Here is a 26,573-nt window from a genome sequence, read left to right as displayed (position 1 = left end):
AGCAGACTAATAATTTTTTGGAATGTGATACTACTAAGATTGGCTTCAAGGCCAAGCTTTTGGTGGGTTCCAGACATGTAAAGTGGAGAAGGCAATGGCGACGCACTCCAGTACTCTTGCCTGGAAAGTCCCATGGATGGAGGAGCCTGGTAGGCTGCAGTTCATGGGGCCGCTTCGAGTCAGACACGACTGAGCGACTTCAATTTCACTTTTTACTTTCACACATTGGAGAAGGAAATGGCAACCCACTCCAGTGTTCTTGCCTGGAGAATCCCAGGGACGGGGAAGCCTGGTGGGCTGCCGTCTATGGGGTCACACAGAGTCGGACACGACTGAAGTGACTTAGCAGCAGCAGCAGCAGCAGACATGTAAAGAGCTTACGTAGAAAGCTTATGTAGCAAGCTTACCTAGCCTTAAAGTAACACAGAGGAGTATGTGCTTAATAAACAGTGGCCATTGTCAGGGTGGGTGGACAAAGGAGAAGAGATGAGCTTGGCTCAAGGTCAAGTTATCCTGGGAGTTGGATTAATGAACTCAAGAAGTCTATTTTGTCATTGTTTTCATCACTAAGTCATGTCCAACTCTTCTGAAACCCCATGGACTGTAGCACACCAGGCTCCTTCGTTCACAGCATTTCTTAGGAAAGAATACTGGAGTGGGTTGTCATTTCCTTCTCCAGGGGATCTTCCCAACCCAGGGATAGAACCTGTGCTGCCTGCAATTCTTTACCACTGAGCCACCAGGAAGATCCCCAAGAAGTCTATAGCTGAGAAATAAAATTTGAGAGCCTGAAATAGAGTCTGAAGTTGCCTGACCAGAGGCTCCTCTGACTCTCCCAGCCTGAGTGGGAGCTGGCGCCCTGGGAAATGGACCCATGGAGAAACTGTCTGAGTAGAGACTGAGGGATAAGGAGAGCCATGGTTACCAGTAACTTCCAGTAACAGCTCTCCAGCTCCATCGAAGGGGTCCAGGTGGCTAAGGAAAGCCGTCTCTCGTAAAAGGATCTGAGACCATTTCCAAGCTGAAGACAGTCCTGGTGGGAGCAGGTGGCTGACGAACGATGAGTGAGCCTCAGAGGATGTCAGGTGATGGCCGTGGAGAAGTCGCCCAGGAAGAAATAGTGCAGAGAAAAATGACTTCCTTCTGCCTGGAGCAAGAAAGCCACAAAGGGCTTTGCATTCCCAGGGCAAAGCTCATGATAGCAGGCTTCTTCTTTTCCCCTTTAGCCACACATGGAGCCAGGAAGTGAAGTTCTGAGAAAGTGCAGAAATAGGTAGAAAAGGACTTCTTTTTAAATGACTTGTACAGAACCTAAGAGGTGTCTCTGGAAAATATTTTGTTAAGAATAAGACTGTTCTTGTCAAATGTTTGAATTTACTAACAAACCCCAAGGAAAGACTCTGGCTGCCAAGCTGAGATTTATTAATAGACGGGAGGAGGAATGAGATAATCCATTATGACAGAACCAGGAGGACTTCATGTACTTCTTTTTTTCTTTCGTGTTTCTTTAAATATTAATTTTTTTTCATTTGTTCATTTATTTATTTTTGGCTTCACTGGGTCTTCATTGCTGCACGCAGGCTCTCACTGCATGCAGTGATTGGGGGCTACTATTCATTGAGGTGCACGAGCTTCTCATTGGAGTGGCTTCTCTTATTGCAGAGCACAGGCTTAGTTGCTCCATAGCATGTGGGATCTTCCGGAACCAGGGATCAAACCCACTTGTCCCCTGCAATAACAGGCGGATCCTTCACCAGTGGAACACCAGGGAAGTCCCTCATGTTCTTCTTTGAAAAGTCTTCCTACCAAAATATCTCTTGAAGTCATGGCTTGGTGATTTGTTTGTGTGGCGTACAGTGTCTGCCTTAGAGTGAGTTCACGTCAGTGTGACTGGTGAAGCTTTATTCTCACATAGGGTGATGGGTTCCAGGTTGTTCATTTCACTATAATGCTCCATAACTTACATCAGTGAATCCTAACAGGCATTGGCGTTTGGGGCCAGATGATTATTTGCTATGTGGTGCCATGTGGCACCCATGGCTGCAGCCTACTGAATGCCTTGCCCCTGTCATTCTGACAATGATGACAATGTGACAAGGTAAAAAGAAAGCCCATACATATTTCCAAATGCCAGGTTCCAGGAGATGTGGAACAGCCCTCAGGGTGAACTGCCAACTCAACTATTTGGTACTGTTTTCTTCTGCATGTATCAATACCAAAAATTACACAAGAAAACCTCTCAATGATTCTTATCCATGCATTCAATAATTAACATACTCTTGCATTAGGCTCCCTTCTAGGTGCTGTGGATACAGCAGAGAATGAGAGAAACTCCTGTACCCAGGGAGCTCCCATCCTAGTGCAAAGATGGATAGGAATATCTGTATTGTATCAAGAATCTGAAGGGCTTCCCAGGTGACTCAGCGGTAAAGAATCCGCCTACCAATGCAGGAGATACAGGTTTGATCCCTGGGTTGGGACAATCCTCTGGAGGAAGAAATGGCAATCCACTCCAGTATTCTTGCCTGGGAAATCCCATGGACAGAGGAGCCTGGTGGGCTACAGTCCATGAGGTCATAAAGTGTTGGACAACACTGAGTGATTGAGCACAACACAACATCAAGAATCCGAAATGTGTTTATATCTTGGATTTAGTTCTATGCCTGGAAATGTGCTATAGCCTGACTGCTGGTGTCACCCCAAAATGCATATTCTGAAGCCTTAATACTCAATGGGATGGTATCTAGAAGTGAAGCCTTTGAGAGGTGAATAAGTCATGACACTGGAGCCCTCACATAGGAGACTAGTGCCCTTATAAGAAGAGACTAAAGGGTGATGAACATTTTCTCTGTCATGTGAGGACAGCAAGAAGTGGCCATCTGCAAGCCAGGAGGAGGGCTCTCACCAGAACCCAGCCCTCCTAGCACCCTGGTCTTGGATTTCCAGCTTCCAGGACTGGGAGTAACAAATCTCTGTTGTTTAAGCTCCGCAGCCTGTGTTCTGTTGTTATGGCGGCCATGTTGTTATGGTGGCCACGCTGTTACAGCGGCCAAAGCATAAACTGATGAACTGATTCAAACCCCAGAAATATTCTGTATACATAGAAACTCACTGTAGCAGTTATAAAAACAGCAAAAGCCCCACCATAAGCCACCAATCCAAATAGTTTGAAAAGGACCATGAAAGTGATGGGAGGACCACAGAGGGTTTATGTGCTAACTTGTAAAATTGTATAAAGAGCTTGTAATCACTTTTGGAAACAATTTCTATTATAAATGGGAGGTGTAGTATATATATACCCTGGTGGCTAAAGAATTTAGTCTGCCAAGCAGAAAATGCAGGTTCAATACCTGGGTCAGGAAGATCCCCTGGAGAAGGAAATGGCAGCCCACACCAGTGTTCCTGTCTGGAGAATTCCATGGACAGGGGAGCCTGGTGGCTACAGTCCAAGGGGTCACAAGAGTCGGACATGACTTAGCGACTAAAAAACAGCAACAACAGCGAGTACTATTATTGAATGAACATGTATTCCATTCTACATATCGTTGGATTCAATTTTCTAATATTTTGTTGAGTATTTTTGCCTCTATATTCATGAGAGATAGTGATTTATAGTTTTCCATTCATGTTTGTCTTTCACATATTCATATTATACTTGTAAAAAACTTTGAAAATAAATGTCTAAATTTGGCTATTGTGTTAGGCTTAGTTTAGCAGATGAGGCATAAAAAATCCACAGTGAAATAAGAGCAGACATCAGCTTCCAATTCGAGACAAATGGTAACTTTTGCCTACATGCTTGGCTCACATGCTACCCAGTAGAGACCTCCTACCCAACTTATAGGATCAGCTCTTAAGAGATATACAAATGCCCTGTGCAATATAACACTCTAAAATTAAAATGCTGACTGGACAGCAAATGTCACAGGGTAAGAGAAAAACAATGGCCAAAACTCACTCAGGTCTTGATGAAAGTTAAGTTGAACAACTATTTTGCCTTCTGGATCCTGGAAGCTCATATGTAAAAGCAAACCTCATTGATGCAACCACAGCAAAACAATCTACAACTCCAAAGATATTCAAATATTCAGACATTAATAAGCTCATAAAACTTAGACCGGAATTCTAGAGTCTTAAGTAAATTTAGAGATCACTTAATTTGATTCAGTTTTTAAATGAAGAAACTGTGAGCCTTGGAGGTCAAGTGACTTGCCCAGGAATATATAGGAAATTCTATTTTAAGCCAGTTGAAATGCTATTAACTCTCCTACACTTTATCATTTATGAAGGCCAAGCTTCCTTGAGGTCAACTTCCTCCTTGTCTTTACATCAAGTGATGTAGGAGATTCCTGGTCTCCTTTGTGTTCTACGGTCTCAGCTCATTCACTCATTCGTCCGTTTATTGTACAGACATCTGAGTGTCTGCTTTCTGTTAGGCACTAAATAGCCACTGGGGAGACAATGGTGAATGATACATAGTCCCGGCTTTCCAGGAAGTCACCTCTGTTTAGAGGCTGACAAGAGGCAGACACTGTAAAACCTTTCTAGGGCTCAGATTAGGAAAACAGGAGCACAGTGGCACCACCTCCAATCCCATGAAATCCACCTACACCCCACCCCATCCCACTTACTCTTGTCACTTTTTCACAGACCCTCCAAGACTGAGTATTTTGTGAGCGCTCAGATCCTCTACCATGGCTCTGCCTGACCTGGGTGATGGTTGATAATCCTTCTCCAGGGCACGTGAGCTAGGTGGGCAGCCTGCAGGCAGAAGTGTGTACTTCAGGGCAGTGACCAGTCCCAGCACCCTGAGATTTCAATGCAGTGAATTTGGGATGTGACTTGGAAAACTGATACTTTCAGTCTCCCTGGTGACTTAGCTTGTCTGCCTCATCTGGTAAGACTGTAGTAGTGGTTATATGAACCCCTCTGCCTGCTCTATTCACAGCATCTCTTGGCATTCAATGCCACTGACCCCAGACACTGCCCTCTGTACACAGCAGGTCAGTCCAAAACTCTCTTTACCTTGCTGGAGTCTAGAGTTGAGACATGGAATTCCAGCCAGTCTCTGTTGACTTTATAACTGGAGTTCATCCATCCATCCATCCATCATTAAGTAACTACTCAATTCAGCAAACTGGGAAAACAAAAGCTTGCTCTCTCATGGAGCTTATTTTCTGTTGGGAGGAGGGTTAACTATAAACAAATAAGCATAATAATATCATCAGTTCAGTCAGTTCAGTCGCTCAGTCGTGTCCGACTCTTTGCGACCCCATGAATCACAGCACGCCAGGCCTCCCTGTCCATCACCAACTCCCGGAGTTCACTCAAACTCATGTCCATCGAGTCGGTGATGCCATCCAGCCATCTCATTCTCTGTCGTCCCTGTCTTAGGTCCTAATAAATACCAGGAAGACAAACAAAGAAGGCAGGGCACCAGAATGATGGTCAGGAGACGCTGCTATTTTTGTGGTGTGTTCACGTGGGCTCAGTTGTGTCCAACTCTTTGCGACCCCATGGATTGTGGCCTGCCAGTTTCCTCTGTCCACGGGATTTCCCCCGGCAAGAATACTGTAGTGGATTACCATTTCCTTTTCCAGGGAATCTTTCCAACCCAGGGATCAAAGCTGGGTTTGATCTCCTCCATTGTAGGCAGATTCTTTAACATCTGAGCCATTCTATGTGGAGTGGCCAGCAAAGTTCTCTCTGATAAGGAGGCATTTGAATGGATCTCTGAAGGAAGTCAGGGAGAGAGGGATGGCCTTGTGAGGGGAAGGATCTTCCAGGCAAAGGGACCAGATGTACAGAGTCCCCAAGGGGAGCATTTATGAAGCTCTGTGTGCTTGGCACATTTGGGGAACTGTGAAGAGGCCAGTGGGGCTGAGGCGGGGAAGGCACAGAGGAGATGATGGGAGAAAAGGTTAGAAGGCCAGGCTAGAGTTCAGCAGACATTTTCTGGAAGGGTCAGGTAGCAAATACTTCAGGTTTTGTGGCCAGACAGTTTCTGTTGCAACTACTCACTTCTGCTATTGTAGCTCAAATGCACCAGAAATAATACACAAACAAATGTGGTTAGGTCCCCCCCAAAATTTGTTAACAAAAACAGGTAGTGAGCCATATTTGGCCTGCAGGCCCTGTTGCAGGTCAAGGCAAGCACTTTGGATTTTACCTTGGGTGAGGAAGGTAGGCACCAGAGAGTTTAAAGCAGAGCAGTGATATGATCAAAGGTATACCTTAACTATATCCCTCTTACTGACCTGTGTTTGAAAAATCCACTATGTCTGCTACCTGTGGAATGGAGCACATGGGGATACAGGCAGAGGCAGTAAGGAGGTGAATGAGTTATTCTAGGTAAAAGATGCTGTCGGCCTGGACCAGGGAAGAGGCAGTGGAGGTGCTGAGGAGGAAGTGCTCCGAATCTGGATATGTTTCAATAGTCGAGCAGACAGGATCTCCTAACGCATGAAGTACAGAGTGTGACAGAAGGAAAGAATTCAAGGAGGACTCAGAGGTTGACAGCTGGAGACACGGTGACTGAAAGAACAGAGCTGCAGTTGGAGCTGGAAAGACCAGAGGAGAAACTGAATTTCAAGAGAGGATTCTGAGCTGTGTCTTCACACGGAGGTGGGCAGCCAGTGGAGATGGCGGGCAGGCAGGTGTACCTGTGGCCTGGGGTCATGGAAGGAAGCTGGAGCCAGTATTACACATTTAGGCGCCACTGGGTAAAATCAGAAATTCAAGCTCTGTGACTGGATGAGGTCACCTGCGGAGTGACAAGGGACCAGGCTATGAAGTCACCTGGGCTGACTGTCATGGGAATCGGGCTGAGGCGGGGACAGCCCACAGCCGGCCAGCAACTGAGAGCCCCTAGAGAAGGCAGGGCAAAGTGATAGGCCTTCATCAGCCTGTGGTCACTTTCTGACACTTGGCCTTGTGTTAGTGTGGATGTGCAAAGGTGTGCAAAGTACTCACACCCTCCTGTGTATTGTGTACACAGCCCTATGGGCTCCTGAACAAGGGTACCAGCATCTGCCATTGTGATCCCACAGAGGGCTTAAATGGTGGCCCCCTGAAGATGAGTCTGGGTGTCCTGGAACCTGTGATCATGACTTCATTTGGAAAAAGGTTCTCTGCTGATGTCATCAAGTTCAGGATCTCAAGATGAGATCATTCTGGACTGTCTGAGGTGGGGGGCGGCTCTTAAATCCAATGACCCAGTGTCCTTATAAAAGACACACAAAGGAGTGAAACAGAGACAGAAGGGAATGGAACATGAAGATGAAGGCAAACAGTGCAGTGACGCAACCATAAGCCCACAAGCCAAGGAAGTCTGGAGTGTCCAGAAGCTTGAAGAAGCAAAGGATTCCATCCTAGAGCCTCCTAGGGAGCCCAGTCCTGGGACCCCTTGATACAGGACTTCTAGTCTTGGGAACCATGAGAGAAAACACTTTTGTGTTTTAATCCACAAGGACCACAGTGATTTACAACAGCCGCTCTAGGAAACAAATAACAACAGCAGGACGAGTTCTGAGTTTTCCACGCACCTAAGGGATGATTTTTAAAAAGTGCCTGAAGAGCAAAATAATAAAAGTTAACATGATTTATCACTCTGAAAGCATTCATTTGGATGTGCTAAAAGCCTGTACCTAACAAGGACATTCAGTGATGCGACTGCCATTTAAAAATAGAAACGTGATCACCGGCACCTGACTGCTGATTTGTGGACGTCATGAGTCTGGGTACGCAGTGAATAAAGGGGCCCAGAGGTCTGCACAGCTGCCTCACGCTCACCTCTGCGGGCGTCGGGGGTGGGTGGGCTGGCCTGCCAAGCACACACAGGAAATGGGGAGACGGTGCTGAAAGGAGGAGGTCCTTGCGAATGTACCTCTTTTTGTCCCTATTTCTGTGTCTCTGTGGTGTCGATCTGTGGCTTCCTGGCTGAACCCCTTGTCTCAGGTTTCCAGGGACTGGTCTCAAGCATGGGGGGCTGGTCTTGTGTGGCTCTTTAGGGTAACCTTTCTCTTAGCAACAGCAGCTTCCCAGGACACGAATTCCTTTCCTTTTACCCCTCAGCCTCATGGTCTTGGATTGTTCTGGAAACAACCTGAGCCCATGAACTTGTGGCCTGTAGACCCTCCTCTGACCACAAGGAGTTGTTGGTCCTGTGTCTGCTGAGGCTACTGTAATACAGGACCACAGACTGAGTGGCTTACATGCCAACATGTACTCCTCAGAGTTGGAGAGGCTGAGAAGTCCAAGGTCAAGGTGTTGGCAGACCCAGTTCTTGGTGGGCACTGTCTTCCTGGTTTGCAGAGACCCACCCTCTGGCTGTGTCCTCACACGGCAGGGGACAGAGCTCTGGTCTCTTCACCTTCTTCTCAGGACACTAAGACCTCATGGGAGCTCAAAGGTCATGACCTCAAGCCCACCTCGTAATACCACTGCACTGGGAGTCAGCACTTCAACATATGGATTTTGGAGGGGGTGTGCCTGCTCAGTCACTCAGTCATGTCTGACTCTTTGTGACCACCATGGACTGTAGGCCATGGGGATTCTCCAGGCAGGAAGACAAGTGGATTGCCATTCCCTTCTCCAGGGGATCTTCCCAACCCACGATAAAACCCACGACTCCCTACATTGGCAGGGTGGGTTCTTTACCACTGAGCCACCTGGCAGGGAGGGGGCACATGTTCAAGCCATAATACCCTGTGTCTGGTTAAGTGATAGGGTTAAACTCAAGAGTAACTGGGATGAATGTCTGACAAGATAGGGCAGGCACAATGGGTGGCAGCATCTGAGATCTGCCTCTCTGGGAATATTCTGGGATGTACTGTAAGACCACTGAATCTACAGGGAGGGCAATGAGTCGAAGCAGGCGTACAGCAGGCTGCCTTTGGGACTGGACTGTGCTCTCCTCACACACCAGATGTGTGTGGCCTCTACTGGCCGCCCCTCAGCCTGGAATCCCTGCTGTAGAGGGGAGGGAACAGAACTGGCCCAGCCGGGAAAGGGCACAGGATGGTTCTGTCTCTCACCCTCCCGGGGATGTAGATGTGGATTCTAAGTAGGGTGATGCTTCGGGACTAAGTAAGGATGGATCTTTTTGTTTGTTTGTCTTCTTCTGTACACACATCATGAAGGATCTTAGTTCCCCGACCAGAGAGTGAACCCGTGCGTCCTGCAGTGGAAGCACAGACTCTTAACCACTGAACCCCCAGGGAAGTCCCAAGGACAGATCTTGATCATGGCTTTTCAGCACAATAGAGGCTGGCCGAAGGAGAGGGTTTTAACATGGGGGCTTGGCTGACATCCTTGGAACCACACTAAATCACAGGCAAGTGCCTCATTTTCTGCTTAAGGCCCTCCTGTGTGAGACACAGATGGTCCACTGATGGAGAGAGATGGGTCCATGCGGGGTGTGGGTCAGCTGGTATCAGCAGGGGAGAGAAAACACCACGAACCAGCCAGTCAGTGTGTTATGCAGACAGGAGTGAGAACAGCACTTAGCCGTAGGTGATTTATCCTCCGAATCATGATGCTCTCAAGATTGGTAGGGGTACTGTTCACATTCATCCCTGGACAGTGTGTGGAAAGAAGGAATCTCCCATACAACTGGGACATATGGTAAACCTACCCTAAAGAAAGAGAGGAGAAGGAGAAAAGAGGAGGGAGACAGGAGAGAGAGAGAAAGGAGAGGCAGTAAGAATCAAAGAGAGACGCCCTGTGTGGGCACGTCTGGGTGGCACTCAGCTGGTTGTTTGCAAAGTGTTATCTTAACCTCTTTCCCAGACAAGCAAATTAGCATGTTAGAAAAATATATGCTGATAGAAGCCTCCACTTGCTCCAGAGCTCCCCCCCACACACAATTTTCTATGAAAATCAAACAAAAGGGAAACAGGAAATCAAGAGGAGCAAACTTCATTTCTCATTCAGCACGTTGCTCCATTCTCTCCAACACCTGTCTAATTTCTGTTGGGTCCTAAACACAGGGGCCAGGGCTTATTTACAAAGTTTTTAACAACCTAGAGAAAATATCCTGAGGCAACTGTATTTATGTAGAAAGAGGCTGAGAAAAAAGGGAAAAACAAGAGATCAGCAAGTACACATGGAGTGACTATGTTTTGGAAATGTGTTGCCAAGTGGACTGTGCCAGGGCCATTCTCCATGGCTTCTATTCCATCAGACACAATTCTGACACCTCCACTATTTGGAGGTCAGAATTTCTGAAGTGTTCTTGTGGAAGGACAAGTGCTTGGCAAGCTTGAAAAGACTGGCAGTACTTTGATGCAGAGAAGATGGTGAGAGAAGATACAGAACTGCGAGGAGAAAAACCCATCAGAGGATGAAGCCCAGCTGGGGAAGGAAATACTGGAAGCAGAGGGTGGGAGGGGCCAGCCCAGGAGATTCTTGGTAGGGAAACTGGTCTGTATCTACATGACTGGAACACAGCATCTACAAACAGGCCATGAACAGCTAAACAGTTCCTTGATGTTTAGACCAAGCTCTTTTGTCCTCTGTGCTCTCACAGAATTTCTGTCTTCCTGTCAGAGCACTTGTCTCCATTTGTAAAGGTTCATTCATCAGTGGGGGTCAATGTCATTCGTTACTGTGGGTCCTTGGCCTGAAAGCCCATTGAAAGGAGGGATTGTATTTGTGTTTGGGGGTTTGGTTTTACTTCCAGGCCATACCGGCATGGTGCTAGGTTATGGGGGCACTTAACACATCCTTGTGGAATGGATGATGAAATTATTCAGGACTTCTTCATTGATGATTTTACCCACATTCATGGCTTTAACCACCATCCAGAGGCTGACAAGATCCAAGTGTCTATCTCCAGCCTGGTTTTTCCTCCAGAATCATGTGTCAAACAGTCTACTCAACATTTTCACATATATAACATAACATGAAAATGTCAGAGGAAGGAACAAGATGGCGGAGGAATAGGACGGCGAGACCACTTTCTCCCCCACAAATTCATCAAAAGAACATTTAACGCGGAGTAAAGTCCACAAAACAACTTCTGAATGCTGGCAGAGGACGTCAGTCACCCAGAAAAGCAGCCCATTGTCTTCGAAAGGAGGTAGGAAAAAACATAAAAGATAAAAAGCGAGACAAAAGAAGTAAGGACGGAGCTCCAGCCCGGGAAGGGAGGCTTTAAAAAGAGAGAACTTTCCAAACACCAGGAAACACTCTCACTGGCGAATCTGTGGTGAGCCTTGGAAGCTCAGAGGGCCACATAACCCTCTTTTTTTTTTTAAGATTTTTTAAAAACCCACAGATTACCCGCCAAACGATAACTCCCAGCGGAGAAGCAGCGCAGACGCCTGCATACGCCATTAGCAAGCGAGGGCTGGGCAGAGAGGAGCCGGCTGAACTGCTTAGAGAGAGGACTGGGCTTGAATGCCGCGAGAACAATTTGAGAGAACTGGGGAGAGCAAAGCAGACTGTGGGATAGCTTCCCCATGAAAAGGCGAAAAGCTCTAACCTACGACTCGGCCAGCCCCACTCACAGAATAAAGGACTGAGCAGAGAGAGCCGGCTGCGGTCGGCCCATCCCCCATTCCCCGCCGAGACAGGCAGGGAGCGCAGCCAGAGCCGGAGCGGGCAACCGTGGCCCCAGAAAGGCATCTGATACAAACTGCAGTCAGGCTTGTTGCTATTCAGGACTTCTTGGGCTCAGGCCAGTTGATATCCCCCTGAGAAGGTGCGCCAGTTGTACACCCAGAAAACTGAATGGCGGTGACTGGGGAGGCGATAAGTCGCAGAGACTGTGCTCGCCAAACACCTGGTCCCCTGAGCTGCTCGGACCGGGGAAGGCACAAAACGCAGGCCCAACCAAGTCTGCGCCTTTGTGGAGTACCTGAGAACCTGAACTTGAGCCGCTCAGACCTGGGAAGTACATACAACCCAGCGCCGGCCTCAGACAGTTCCCGGCAGAGCAACCTAGAGCCTGTGCAGTATAGACTGGGACAGCATATGTGCTGTGAGCGGGGGCAAACCCAGTGTGGCCGAGACGCTGCGAGCACTCTCCACAGATGCCAGAGATATTCGACTGCAGCGTTCCTCCCTTCCCAGAACAGGACTGAACAACTGAGCCTTAAAAAGTGTCCACCCACCCCCTAGTATCAGGGCAGAAATTAGACACTGAAGAGACCAGCAAACAGAAGCTAAAACAGAGGGAACCACCTTGGAAATGACAGATAGAGACGTCTAGAGGCTACTCCAAGAATAAGACCAAAAACCAGAGGCAAGAGGCTTAAGGCCGAATCCTGAGAACACCAGAGAACTCCTGACTCCAGGGAACATTAATCGATAGGAGCTCATCAAACGTCTCCATACCTACACTAAAACCAAGCACCACCCAAGGGTCAACAAGTTCCAGAGCAAGACATACCACACAAATTCTCCAGTAACACAGGAAACTAGCCCTGAGCTTCAATATACAGGCTGCCCAAAGTCACTCCAAACCCACTGACATCTCATAACTCATTACTGGACACTTCATTGCACTCCAGAGAGAACAAATCCAGCTGCACCCACCAGAACACCGACACAAGCTTCCATAACCAGGGAACTTTGACAAGTCACCTGTCCAACCCCACAAACAGAGAGGAAACTACATAATAAAGAGATCTCCACAAACGGCCAGAAGAGGGAAAGGCCACCCCAAGCAAAGCATTATAAGCAAGATGAAGAGGCAGAGAAATACCCAGCAAGTAAAGGAACAAGATAAATGCCCACCAACACAAACAAAAGAGGAAGATATAGGGAATCTACCTGATAAAGAATTTCGAATTTTGGTGGTGAAAATGATTCAAAATCTTGAAAGCAAAATGGAGTTACAGATAAATAACCTGGAGAAAAGGATTGAGAAGATGGAAGAAAGGTTTAATAAGGACTTAGAGGAAATAAAAAAGAGTCAATATACAATGAATAATGCAATAGATGAGATCAGAAACACTCTGGAGGGAACAAACAGTAGAATAACAGAGGCAGAAGACAGGATAAGCGAGCTAGAAGATAGAATTGTAGAAATAAATGAAACAGAGAGGAAAAAAGAAAAACAAATTAAAAGAAATGAGAACAATATTAGAGACCTCTGGGACAATGTTAAATGCTCCAACATTCGAATCATAGGAGTCCCAGAAGAAGAAGACAAAAAGAAAGACCATGAAAGAATACTTGAGGAGATAATAGTTGAAAACTTCCCTAAAATAGGGAAAGAAATAATCACCCAAGTCCAAGAAACCCAGAGAGTCCCCAACAGGATAAACCCAAGGCGAAATACTCCAAGACACATATTAATCAAATTAACAAAGATCAAACACAAAGAACAAATATTAAAAGCAGCAACGGAAAAACAGCAAATAACACACAAGGGGATTCCCATAAGGATAACAGCCGATCTTTCAACAGAAACTCTTCAGGCCAGGAGAGAATGGCAAGACATACTTAAAGTGATGAAAGAAAATAACCTACAGCCCAGACTACTGTACCCAGCAAGGATCTCATTCAAATATGAAGGAGAAATCAAAAGCTTTACAGACAAGCAAAAGCTGAGAGAATTCAGCATTACCAAACCAGCTCTCCAAGAAATGCTAAAGGATCTTTTCTAGACAGGAAACACAGAAAGGGTGTATAAACTCGAACCCAAGGCAATAAAGAAAATGGCTACGGGATCGTACTTATCAATAATTACCTTAAACGTAAATGGGTTGAATGCCCCAACCAAAAGACAAAGGCTGGCTGAATGGATACAAAAACAAGACCCCCATATATGTTGTCTGCAAGAGACCCACCTCAAAACGAGGGACACATACAGACTGAAAGTAAAGGGCTGGAAAAAGATATTCCATGCAAATAGAGACCAAAAGAAAGCAGGAGTAGCAATACTCATATCAGATAAAATAGACTTTAAAACAAAGGCTGTGAAAAGAGACAAAGAAGGAAACTACATAATGATCAAAGGATCAATCCAAGATGAAGATATAACAATTATAAATATTTATGCACCCAACATAGGAGCACCACAATATGTAAGACAATTACTAACAAGTATGAAAGGGGAAATTAACAATAATGCAGTAATAATGGGAGATTTTAATACCCCACTTACATCTATGGATAGATCAACTAAGCAGAAAATTAACAAGGAAACACAAACTTTAAATGATACAACAGACTAGTTAGACCTAATAGATATCTATAGGACATTTCACCCCAAAACAATGAATTTCACCTTTTTCTCAAGTGCACACGGAACCTTTTCCAGGATAGATCACATCCTGGGCCATAAATCTAGCCTTGGTAAATTCAAAAAAGTTGAAATCATTCCATGCATCTTTTCTGACCACAATGCAGTAAGATTAGATCTCAATTACGGGAGAAAAACTATTAAAAATGCCAACATATGGAGGCTGAACAACACGCTGCTGAATAATGAACAAATCATAGAAGAAATCAAAAGAGAAATCAAAATATGCATAGAAATGAATGAAAATGAAAACACAACAACCCAAAACCTCTGGGACACTGTAAAAGCAGTGCTAAGGGGGAAGTTCATAGCAATACAGGCACACCTCAAGAAACAAGAAAAAAGTCAACTAAATAACCTAACTCTACATCTAAAGCAACTAGAAAAGGAAGAAATGAAGAACCCCAGGGTCAGTAGAAGGAAAGAAATCGTAAAAATTAGGGCAGAGATAAATGCAAAAGAAACAAAAGAGACCATAGCAAAAATCAACAAAGCCAAAAGCTGGTTCTTCGAGAAGGTAAATAAAATTGACAAACCACTAGCCAGACTTATCAAGAAACAAAGGGAGAAGAACCAAATCAATAAAATTAGAAATGAAAATGGAGAGATCACAACTGACAACACAGAAATACAAAGGATTATTAGAGAATACTATCAGCAATTATATGGCAATAAAATGAATAACCTAGAAGAAATGGACAAATTCCTAGAAAAGTACAACTTTCCAAAACTGAACCAGGAAGAAATAGAAAATCTGAACAGACCCATCACAAGCACGGAACTAGAGGCTGTAATCAAGAATCTTCCAGCAAACAAAAGCCCAGGTCCAGACGGCTTCACAGCTGAATTCTACCAAAAATTTAGAGAAGAGCTAACACCTATTCTACTCAAACTCTTCCAGAAAATTGCTGAGGAAGGGAAACTTCCAAACTCATTCTATGAGGCCACCATCACCCTAATCCCAAAACCTGGTAAAGACCCCACAAAAAAAGAAAACTGCAGGCCAATATCACTGATGAACATAGACGCAAAAATACTTAACAAAATTCTAGCAATCAGAATCCAACAACATATTAAGAAGATCATACATCAGGACCAAGTGGGCTTTATCCCAGGAATGCAAGGATTCTTCAATATCCGCAAATCAATCAACGTAATACACCACATTAACAAACTGAAAAATAAAAATCATATGATTATCTCAATAGATGCAGAGAAAGCCTTTGACAAAATTCAACATCCATTTATGATAAAAACCCTCCAGAAAGTGGGAATAGAAGGGACATACCTCAACATAATAAAAGCTATATATGACAAACCCACAGCAAACATCCTCAATGATGAAAAACTGAAAGCATTTCCCCTAAAGTCAGGAACAAGACAAGGGTGCCCACTCTCACCACTACTATTCAACATAGTTCTGGAAGTTTTGGCCACAGCAATCAGAGCAGAAAAAGACATAAAAGGAATCCAAATTGGAAAAGAAGAAGTAAAACTTTCACTGTTCGCTGATGACATGATCCTCTACACAGAAAACCCTAGAGACTCTACCAGAAAACTACTAGAGCTAATCAATGATTACAGTAACGTTGCAGGATATAAAATCAACACACAGAAATCCCTTGCATTCCTATACACTAATAATGAGAAAATAGAAAGAGAAATTAAGGAAACTATTCCATTCACTGTTGCAATGAAAACAATTAAATACTTAGGAATATATCTACCTAAGGAAACAAAAGACTTGTACATAGAAAACTATAAAACACTACTGAAAGCAATCAAAGAGGACACTAATAGATGGAGAAATATACCATGTTCATGGATTGGAAGAATAAATATTGTAAAAATGAGTATACTACCCAAAGTAATTTATACATTCAATGCAATCCCTATCAAGCTACCAACGATATTTTTCACAGAACTAGAACAAATAATCTCACAATTTATATGGAAATACAAAAAACCTCGAATAGCCAAAGCAATCTTGAGGAAGAAAAATGGAACTGGGGGAATTAACCTGCCGGACTTCAGGCTCTACTACAAAGCCACAATCATCAAGACAGTATGGTACTGGCATAAAGACAGAAATATAGATCAATGGAACAAAATAGAAAGCCCAGAGATAAATCCACGCACCTATGGACACCTCATCTTTGACAAAGGAGGCAAGAATATAAAATGGAGAAAAGACAGTCTCTTTAACAAGTGGTGCTGGGAAAACTGGTCAACCGCTTGTAAAAGAATTAAACTAGAACACTGTCTAACACCATAAACAAAAATAAATTCAAAATGGATTAGAGAGCTAAATGTAAGACCAGAAACTATTAAACTCCTAGAGGAGAACGTAGGCAAAACACTCTCCGACATAAATCACAGCAGGATCCTCCATGACCCACCTCCCAGAATATTGGAAATAAAAGCAAAAATAAACAAATGGGACCTAATTAAAATCAAAAGCTTCTGCACAGCAAAGGAAACTATAAGGAAGGTGAAAAGACAGCCTTCAGAATGGGAGAAAATAATAGCAAATGAAGCAACGGATAAATGATTAATCTCCAAATTATACAAGCAGCTCCTGCAGCTCAATTCCAGAAAAATAAATGACCCAATCAAAAAATGGGCCAAAGAACTAAACAGACATTTCTCCAAAGAAGACATAAAGATGGCTAACAAACACATGAAAAAATGCTCAACATCCCTCATAATCAGAGAGATGCAAATCAAAACCACAATGAGATACCATTTCACACCAGTCAGAATGGCTGCTATCCAAAAGTCTACATGCAATAAATGCTGGAGAGGATGTGGAGAGAAAGGAACCCTCTTACACTGTTGGTGGGAATGCGAACTAGTACAGCCACTATGGAGAACAGTGTGGAGATTCCTCAAAAAACTGGAAATAGAACTGCCATATGATCAAGCAATCGCACTCCTGGGCATACACACCGAGGAAACCAGAATTGAAAGAGACACCTGTACTCCAATGTTCATTGCAGCACTGTTTATAATAGCCAGGACATGGAAGCAACCTAGATGTCCATCTGCAGACGAATGGATAAGAAAGCTTTGGTACATATACACAATGGAGTAATATTCAGCCATTAAAAAGAATACATTTGAATCAGTTCTAATGAGGTGGATGAAACTGGAGCTTATTATACAGAGTGAAGTAAGCCAGAAAGAAAAACACCAATACAGTATACTAACGCATATATATGGAATTTAGAAAGATGCAAATGATAACCCTGTATACGAGACAGCAAAAGAGACACAGATGTATAGAACAGTCTTTGGGACTCTATGGGAGAGGGTGAGGGTGGGATGATTTGGGAGAATGGCATTGAAACACGTATGTTGTCATATGTGAAACGAATTACTAGTTCAGGGTCAATGCATGTTATAGGATGCTCGGGGCTCGCATGCGGGGATGCCCCAGGGGGAGGATAAAGGGAGGAGGGAGGTGGGAGGGGGGTTCAGGAGGGGGAACTTATGTAAACCCGGGGCGAATTTATGTCAATGTATGGCAAAACCAACCAATATAATATTGTAAAATAATTTGCCTCCAATAAAAAAATAAATTAATTACAAAAAAAAAATAAAACCTACAATTTCAAGATAAAAAAAAAAAAGAAAATGTCAGCGCATCCCAATTGTGCTCGACAGTCCACAACTGGTTCTGTGATCTCCCCACTCTCCAACCAGTTTCCCTTTATGTGTCTTTCACCTTAGGGAGTGGGACTCTGACCACCTGAACTAGGGCTACTGTTCTTGACACCTTCTTCTTTGTTTCTGCCTCTCTGGCTCATTAGCCAAACCTTTCATTTTCATCTCTTAAATTTTCTGGATTACAATCACTTCTCTCCATAGACCATGGTGATTAAGAGTGCAGGCTCTGGAAGTGGATTGCCTGGGCTTGAAAACAGTTTCCACCACTTACTAGCAATTTGCTTAACACTTCTGAACCTTATTTCTGTATATAGAGAATGGAGATAATAGCAGTACGTACTTCATTGGTTTCTTCTGAGATGTTGATTAGGTAATGCTGATGATGCACTTTCAAAATTGCTAGTTGCTATTATCATCATCATCACCACAAGCAGTACCACTATTGCATCACTACCACCATCATCACCATCACTGCCATCACCATAATATCATCGTCATCACCACCACCATCAATACCATCATTATCGTCATCTCCACCGTCATCACCACCACCATCAGTACCATCAACGTTATCATCATCTCCACCATCATCACCACCACCATCAGTACCATCAACGTTATCATCATCTCCACCATCATCACCACCACCATCAGTACCATCAACGTTATCATCATCTCCACCATCATCACCACCACTCAGTACCATCAACGTTATCATCATCTCCACCATCATCACCATCACCATCAGTACCATCAACGTTATCATCATCTCCACCATCATCACCACCACCATCAGTACCATCAACGTTATCATCATCTCCACCATCATCACCACCACCATCAGTACCATCAACGTTATCATCATCTCCACCATCATCACCACCACCATCAATACCATCAACGTTATCATCATCTCCACCATCATCACCACCACCATCAATACCATCAACATTATCATCATCTCCACCATCATCACCACCACCACCATCAGTACCATCAACGTTATCATCATCTCCACCATCATCACCACCACCACCATCAGTACCATCAACGTTATCATCATCTCCACCATCATCACCACCACCACCATCAATACCATCAACGTTATCGTCATCATCATCGATCCTCACCATCACCACCGCCGTCATCATCACTACTACTGCCTCCATCATCACTAGGTCATCACCATCACCATAAATGTCATCATTATCATCATCACCATCCTTACCACCGGCACCGTTATCACCACCACCAGCATCATCCACCCTGTCAAGATTACCATCACCATCATGATCCACCATCACCTCCATGGCCACAGTCTTAATCTAAACTACTATCATCTCTTATCTGGATCATCACAATAGCCCCCTAATATCTTCTCACATCCATTCTTGCCCCCTCCAATCTATTTTCCACTGTATGTAACCCAAATGATCTTTTAAAAACACAATCTCATGTCACTAACATATTTAAACTATATCAGTAGCTCTCCATGGAAGATGAGGTAAAAGTTAAAATTGTTAACATGGTTTAACTAGCCAACCTTGGACATCCTTTAGCCTCAAAACTGACAGGTGTATTGGTCACTTCAGGATCTTAGCAAAAGTTCCTTCCTTTGCCAGTAACACTGTTCCTCTTGCCTTTTCCTCTTTCCTTCCTTACATGTGCAAAGCCTCTCTGGAATGGTAACATTCACTGTCTCTGCTCTTCAACTGACTGCACAATGGCTTCTTCCCCGATCTTTTCATTGAAATTGACCAGAAAAAGAGCATTATAGCACCTGCTGGTGAAGTCAATGAGTCTATTTTTAGCCTTATCTGACTTGACCTTTCTGAGAATCTCACACAGCTAACCACTCTTTCCTCAAAGTTTCTTCTGCCTTTGTCTCTCCTTCCTGCTCTCTTGGTTCTTTTTATCTTCCTCTGGATGATTCTTCTTTTTTCCTTCATTTGCCCTTCTTTATCAGCCCCTTAGAAGTTGATTGCCCAAGGTTTCCTACTTAGAACCTTTCTTTTGCTCTTCTCATTCTCCGTGGGTGATCCTAACTATTCATATGATATTGACTGCATAATGACTCCTAAATCCTCATCTCTAGGGCCTTTCTCCCTCCTCAGCTCCAAGTCCATGCTCCTTTATGAGGGTGTTTCATAAAGATGTCAAATAGAACACTCATAAAGCTGAAATCTCAGAACGCCCTTCCTTTCTCTGTTGGTATCTCAGTGAACGGTACCAACGCCCATTCAGTTCCCCAAGCAAAAGCTTGAGTCATCTTGTTTCCTTTCTTTCTCTTCCTCCTTACATTAAGTTAATCATCAAGTTCTATTGACTCTGCCTGTTTAGATGCACATGGATCTGTTGACTTGTCTTTGTAACCTATGCTACTCCCTTAGTTCATCATATCCCACCTACACTACAGCCATGGCTTTCCAATTCCTCTGCCTTTCACCAGCCTTTCCTTTCTCTTACACTTTTTGTACTTTGGTCGGAGTTGAGGGAAAACAGATCCCTAAATGATTTCTTAGAGAACTGGCTGTCCAACTTATATGAAAAAGGGTTTCTTAGGCAAATAAGAAATGACTGACTTAAGAGAACATCACTGCTTTGGTTCTTTATTAGAACCCACCATGCAGAACAGCATATTAAAGATTCTAAGAAGTCCTGTCACAAAGGAATTGGTTCAGAATTATTTAGCCAAGCATCTCCAAACTCTTTTGACCATTAAAAAACCTTCCCCAGAATGTACTTCCTAACATCTTGCAGGACACTACAAACTGTTTCAAAATACAAATCTGATCATCTTACTTTACTTGAAGATATGACAGGTAAGTGGATAAACACTAAAAGAAGATGATTTTAATTTTATTCTACAGGTGATTAGAAACCCTTGGAGATTCTTGAGCAGGGTAAAGACATAATACCCACATAGTCAATAACTTCCAAGGACTGAGCTCCTGCTATATTCTGGATGCTTCTCATCTATCATCTCTGATCCTTAACAACGGGGCTACAGGCAGGCAGAATCCCTAGGTGAGGGGACTGAGCCAGGCTGGCTAAGCGTTGGGTCTAAGGCCATACAACCAGTAAGGGTAGAGTGGTATCAAGCTCTGGGTCTAGATGGTTTTAAAGCCATGGCTGTTTTCAATGAGCAGGTGACATGTTGCCTCTAGGACAGATGTGAAACAGGAAAAATCAGAAGGCTGGGATATAAACTAGGAGGCTATCACTTCTTTCTTTGTTCTTTTTCCACCTCTGTTTTCATACTTCTCCAGATAATACTTCAAGTACTAGTCATTCTTCATTTTTTCTTAAGATTTTTTTGATGTGGATCATTTTTAAAGTCTTTATTGAAAGTGTTACAACAGTGCTTCTGTTTTGTGTTTTATTCTTTTGTATTGTGTTTTATTTTTTTGGCCATGAAGCATGTGGGATCTTAGCTCCTTGACCAGGGATTGAACCTGCACCCCCTTCATTGGAAGGTGAAGTCTTCATCACTGGAGACCAGGGAAGTCCCTGAGCCATTCTTTCTAAGCTCGGGTCTCCTTGCCCTTTCTGTAGGCTTTTGTATTTTTTCCCCTTAAGCACCTAGCAGGACATCAGACAGCTCCAGGAAAACCTCTCTCTTGAGAGGTCTTGAAAGCTGTGTGTCTCTAGTGCCTGTCTGAGCCCAGATTCCTCAGCTTGATATTCTAGGCCCTCCCTTATCCGCCATCAAATTTCCTTTCTGATCTTGACTCTAAATACTTTTCTAAATATAACCCATGCCCCAGCCAAACCCAACTACCCACTGTTCAGCAGCCTCCCTGTCTTTGTTCTTGCCGTGTCCTCCTCTTAGAAAGCCCTCTTCAGTACTGCCTCTTCCAGTCCACCAATCCCTTCGGGTCCCTTTTCACCATACCTCCACATAACACCACAGCCACCAGGGCTTCCCTGGTGACTCAGATGGTAAAGAATATGCCTGCAATGCAGGAGCGCTGGGTTCAATCCCTGGGTTGGGAAGGTACCCTAGAGAAGGGGATGGCTATTCACATAAGTATTCCTGCCTGGGAAATCCCATGGCCAGAGGAGCATGGGCTACAGTATATGGGGTTGAAAAGAATTGGACATGACTGAGCAACTTAGCACGCATGCACAGCAGAGAGCACATCCTAATCTGATTAGTCTAACCACATGCTCTTTGGGTTTCAGCTCTAAAGGGCAAGGAGGTGCTCCAAACTTGGACATTGGGTTGCCTTCTGAAATTAAACTAGTAAACCCCATTGTAGATGGCATCAGCTATCTGCAGAGATGATATACCCAAAGGAAGGCTCAAGAAGTAGAGAGTTAAGGAGATCTGAAAACATCCTTTTGGAGGAAAGTGCCTAGGACTTACTCCTGGGACACAATTGTACACACATATCTGGAACCATAAGATGCAGACAGGGCCCTCATCGGATCAGTTATAGGAAACAGAGGGAAGAACCAACCCAGAATCAATTGTGACAACAGGCCAAGACAGCGACCTAATCAATTACATCAGGTTCGGTGTGTTGAAGCACAGCGTGTGCTGTTACAGACAGAAGGCAGCCAAATGCACAGACGTGGAGAGGCTCCTGCCAGTGCCGACTGGAAGAGATGCTTGCCGAATCTGGGAAATGCTGACTTCTGGGACATGGCAGGGTTGGTGATTACAGGACTGGAGATGGTTCATCCAACTCTCTCAGATCTGATGAGTGCTCCCAAGATCCTCCTGCTTCCTTTGTTCAAATGACAAACCCAGCAAAGCCAGTTCTGGAGAATCAGTTTGGCTTTGGCTTACTTTCACATCATCAGAAAGGAATACTCTGAGCAGTGGAAAGTGATATCCTTGCTGTATCTATCTCAAAGGTTCAACCAGGTAATGTAGAGGGATTGATTTAGGCATATATATAGGAAAGAAAGAAAAGTATTAGTTGCTTAGTTATGTCCGACTCTTTGTGACTCCATGGACTGTAGCCCACCAGGCTCCTCTGTCCATGGGATTCTCCAGGCAAGAATACTAGAGTGGGTTGCCATGTCCTTCTCCAGGGGGATCTTCCTGACCTGGGGATTGAACCTGGGTCTCCTGCATTGCAAGTGGATTCTTTACCATCTGAGCCACCAGGAAAGCCCCATGCATATAGGAATTGTTCAATAAATGTTGCATTTAAAATTAATCGGTGTACTGTGGCTCGGCTTCTGATGACAAGCTTTGATACATTTGTGAGTTGGCTTCCTGGTGTCAAGGTGCTCTGGTGACTGTGGGTACTTGGATTTGCAAAACAGAATCTGTGACTCTGGATGAGAATGAACCAGTTGAAGTACAGCGTCAGAAAGGGCCTGGCCACCAGGCACCTGGTCAAGGGCATCTCTAGTTTATTACCATCTTCTAAATGTCTCCACAGCTCCCTTTTCTAAGCATCCAGGGCATGTCTAGGTAAATCACTCTCGTTCTGTGTTCAATGCAATCACTTGTGTATTCCAATTCCATGAGAGTGTGAACTCTTTGAGGGGGGAGGGAGCATATATATCCCTTGCAAAGCCTCAAATGTCATAAATAAAGAACAAGTTGAAATGAGATAAATCAAAGCTTGAGAAAATGACCTAGGGTTTGAAGGAAGGCTACACACTCTGCCCCCACCCCTAGAGCTGCAGAGCCTTGGAGAGGAAGCCCAGAGCTGCAGGGGGAGAGCATCCCTCTGGTGCCCACCCCTCCCCGCCATCCAGGGAGTGGATACAGGAGAGCTGTCAGGCTGAAGGAGAGATGCTCAGCCACCCAGGAAGAGTGAGGGAGAGACAGACAAATGGATGGAGCAGGTGGCGCCCGCCACACTCACCCGGATCTCGGTCTGCACAGTGCATTTAACCAGTTTGAAGTTCTTCCCAGGGTTGAAGCTGTTGCTATAGAAGCAGACCTTGAGGATCCTCACGTCTTCCTTTTCCACGTCTACTGGCACCACCACCATGGGCTCTGCGGGGCCTTCAGGCCGACGTAATGTGCCCACCTTCACTCGGCTCAGGGCCTCAGACACCCCGGACATCCTCTCTGACGGCGGCTAGGACCAGCACATCGCAGTCCTGCGGAGACAGCAGAGGGATGGCCCTGAAATGATGGGCGTGGGCCCACCTGCCTCACCCACCAGGGGCAGCACCCAGCAAGCACACATCCTCCTAGTCTTGATGATGCCCCTTAAAGGCATCCGGCTTGGAGGATGGGGAAGCGGAAGCACAAAGAAGCAGTCTGAATGAACATCCAGGTACCAGCCAGAGGACCTGGTGCGTGCAGGCGGGCGCTCTCTGCGAGGGGCCCCTTCTCCCCATCACTTTCCTCCTCCCACACTGGCTCCTAGGCAAGGGGCCTACACTTTGCAAACGCAGCTGTGAGAGGGGGCGGCCCCAGCATGATTCCAAGGCACAGCTGAGCAGAAAAAGTGAAGAACAAGATAGTAGAAAATAGCAGGAGAGAAACAGAGACAAGGGGGGAGAAGCCAGGAAGAAACAGAAGTGGAAAATGGGTAGCCTGGAGGGCAGTGGGATGGGGAAGCCAGGAAAGGGTCCAGGTAGGGGACCAGCTGGGGGCTGATGGCTTTGCCTGCACCCATGCAGCCGCTAGCCTGGGTTTCAGGGCTGGCAGCCTCGGTCCCACTGGAAGTCATCTCCCAGAGCATCTGTCACCATATCAGATGGCACCCTGGCATCCCAATCTGAGAGGTGTCTCTGCTGTGGGAGGGGTGTCGAGGGGGTTAGGGGGTGCGACTGGGCCCGTAGAAGACCCAGCCCAGTTCTGATGACAGTTTGGTTGATATCTACATGGACTATAAGTATCCTAGGAATCTTCAGTTCACCCCAAATCTCAGCCAACATTGGCCCTGGCTTCTTAATCCAATAACAGCTCTGTAGGGTTTACTATCACTGGTCTAAAGCTATTCCTGCTTTAGGAATACCCAAAGGGAGCAAAGTAAGTCTGACAACAGACTGGAGATGCCAACCTTGCCTCCGCATTAATATCCCCTGGGAAGCTGTTAAGAAAGTCTAAATCCAGACCCATGCCCAGAGATTGTCCGTGAGGTGGTCTGGGGGAGGCCTGGCATTGGTATTTTTAAGTTTCCAAAGATGTGTCTAACATTCAGGCTAGGTTGGGAACTTCCGTTCTAGACTAAGTTTAGTTCTCATTGAAACCCATTCCTACAGAGAAATCTCTCCCTTCTAACAAGAGACTGTGATTTTAGGGGGACATTCCTAGACTAGGAGTTGGGGGCCGAAGAATGGAGTGACAAGTGAACTTATTCATGAAACAGAAATAGAGTCACAGATGTAAAAAACAAACTTCCGGTTGGCAGAGAATAAGGGGAGGGGAGGGATAAACTGGGAGATTTGTATATGTGCTGCCAAAGTGAGCACAAATTGGGAGATTTGGACTGACATATACATACTACTACATATAAAATAGATAACTAATAAGGACCTGGGCTTCCCAGGTGTCTCAGTGGTAAATAAACTGCCTGCCAAGCAGGAGACGCAGGTTCGATCCCTGGGTTGGGAAGATCCCCTGGAGAAGGAAATGGTAACCCACTCCAGTATTCTTGATGGGCAAATTCCATGGACAGAGGAACCTGGCGGGCTACAGTCCATGGGGTTGCAAAGAGTTGGACATGACTGAGCGATTGAACATACACCATGCACCAGAACGTAATGAATGTACCACTCTGGTGAGGGGTGTTGGTAACTAGGGTGACTATGCATGTTTGAGGGCAGAGGATAGATGGGAAACTCTATACCGTGATACCACTGACATTGGCACAAACTCCATGCAAGAAAAAATAAAAAGTGTCAGCCCAGCATGGAACATCCCAATCTGTGAAGAGTATTGAACCCTCCTGGCTTAGAGAGTGTTACCCCTTCCCAAGCTAGGATGTGGTCATGACAGGTCCCGGAGGGACTTAAGAGTCTGGGCAAAAGACCTCAGTCCAGAAAGGTGGTGCCCACATCTCTGATGACACATGGCAACTCCCTCAAGGGCATCCGAAACCACCAGCTGTCAGTACAGATCTGCAGTGAACTGCCAAAAGGGTCCCTCCTGAACTCTCTGAAGCTGAGTAACTGAAAGGTGTTCTGTAATCACAGCCTCAGTTACCGCCCTCTGGGGTCTCAGAGAAAACAGCCCTCAGTCTCATGCATGGTCTTCTCTCCCAGCCCACCACGGCTGACTTCAGTCTACCAATGTACGGCAGTGCATGCAGTGTGGAGGACAGAAGAATGACCCACTGACTCTAGCTCATGCTTCCTGACAACAAAACCTGCCTGTTCCTCCAGACTTTGCCTGATAACTCGAATCTCTCATTGACAGCTTGCCTCTGGATTGTGAGGATCACAAAATCCTCTGGCTCTCCATGTGTGAGTCAAAACCCCTGCCCTCCAGTCCAGACCTGGACCGCAGCCTGGTGACCCTTTTCCCCTGCGTCCCGGCCAGCCCCAGACCCTGTGAGCACTGGCAGAGCAGAGACCATCCCACCACCCCGGGGAGAACCCTGGCAGTGAGCCAGTGTGGGCTCCGGGCTGCTTCCCAACCCCCAGATCTGCCCAAGTCAGAGCCAAAGAATAACAAACACAAGGAAATGGGCTCAAATTAAAACAGGAAAAGTTTTGATTGGCTCTA

At 45.2% G+C, this 26,573-nt stretch overlaps 1 protein-coding gene across 5 annotated transcripts in view; it reads right to left on the bottom strand.

Moving 5' to 3' along the window:
• The window catches only part of PTK2B (protein tyrosine kinase 2 beta), a 149,660-nt gene that overhangs the window by 51,270 nt on the left and 71,817 nt on the right, over positions 1 to 26,573 (bottom strand). For 4 of the 5 annotated variants that reach the window (XM_055427266.2, XM_055427267.2, XM_055427268.2 and 1 more), the window contains exon 2: positions 23,755 to 23,995. The exons of the other annotated variant lie outside the window; for it this stretch is intronic. In XM_055427266.2, the coding sequence (XP_055283241.1) occupies positions 23,755 to 23,958 (204 nt within the window). In that variant the 5' untranslated portion in view covers positions 23,959 to 23,995. The remainder of the gene's footprint in view (positions 1 to 23,754; positions 23,996 to 26,573) is intronic. 5 annotated transcript variants of the gene reach the window in all.

The sequence above is a fragment of the Moschus berezovskii genome, chromosome 7 (assembly GCF_049115385.1).
Source record: "Moschus berezovskii isolate FMDL1 chromosome 7, NW_MosBer_1.0, whole genome shotgun sequence".
Taxonomy (NCBI): Eukaryota; Metazoa; Chordata; class Mammalia; order Artiodactyla; family Moschidae; genus Moschus; species Moschus berezovskii.
The sequence above is the reverse complement of the archived record's forward strand: the minus strand, read 5'-3'. Positions and strand labels throughout refer to the sequence as shown.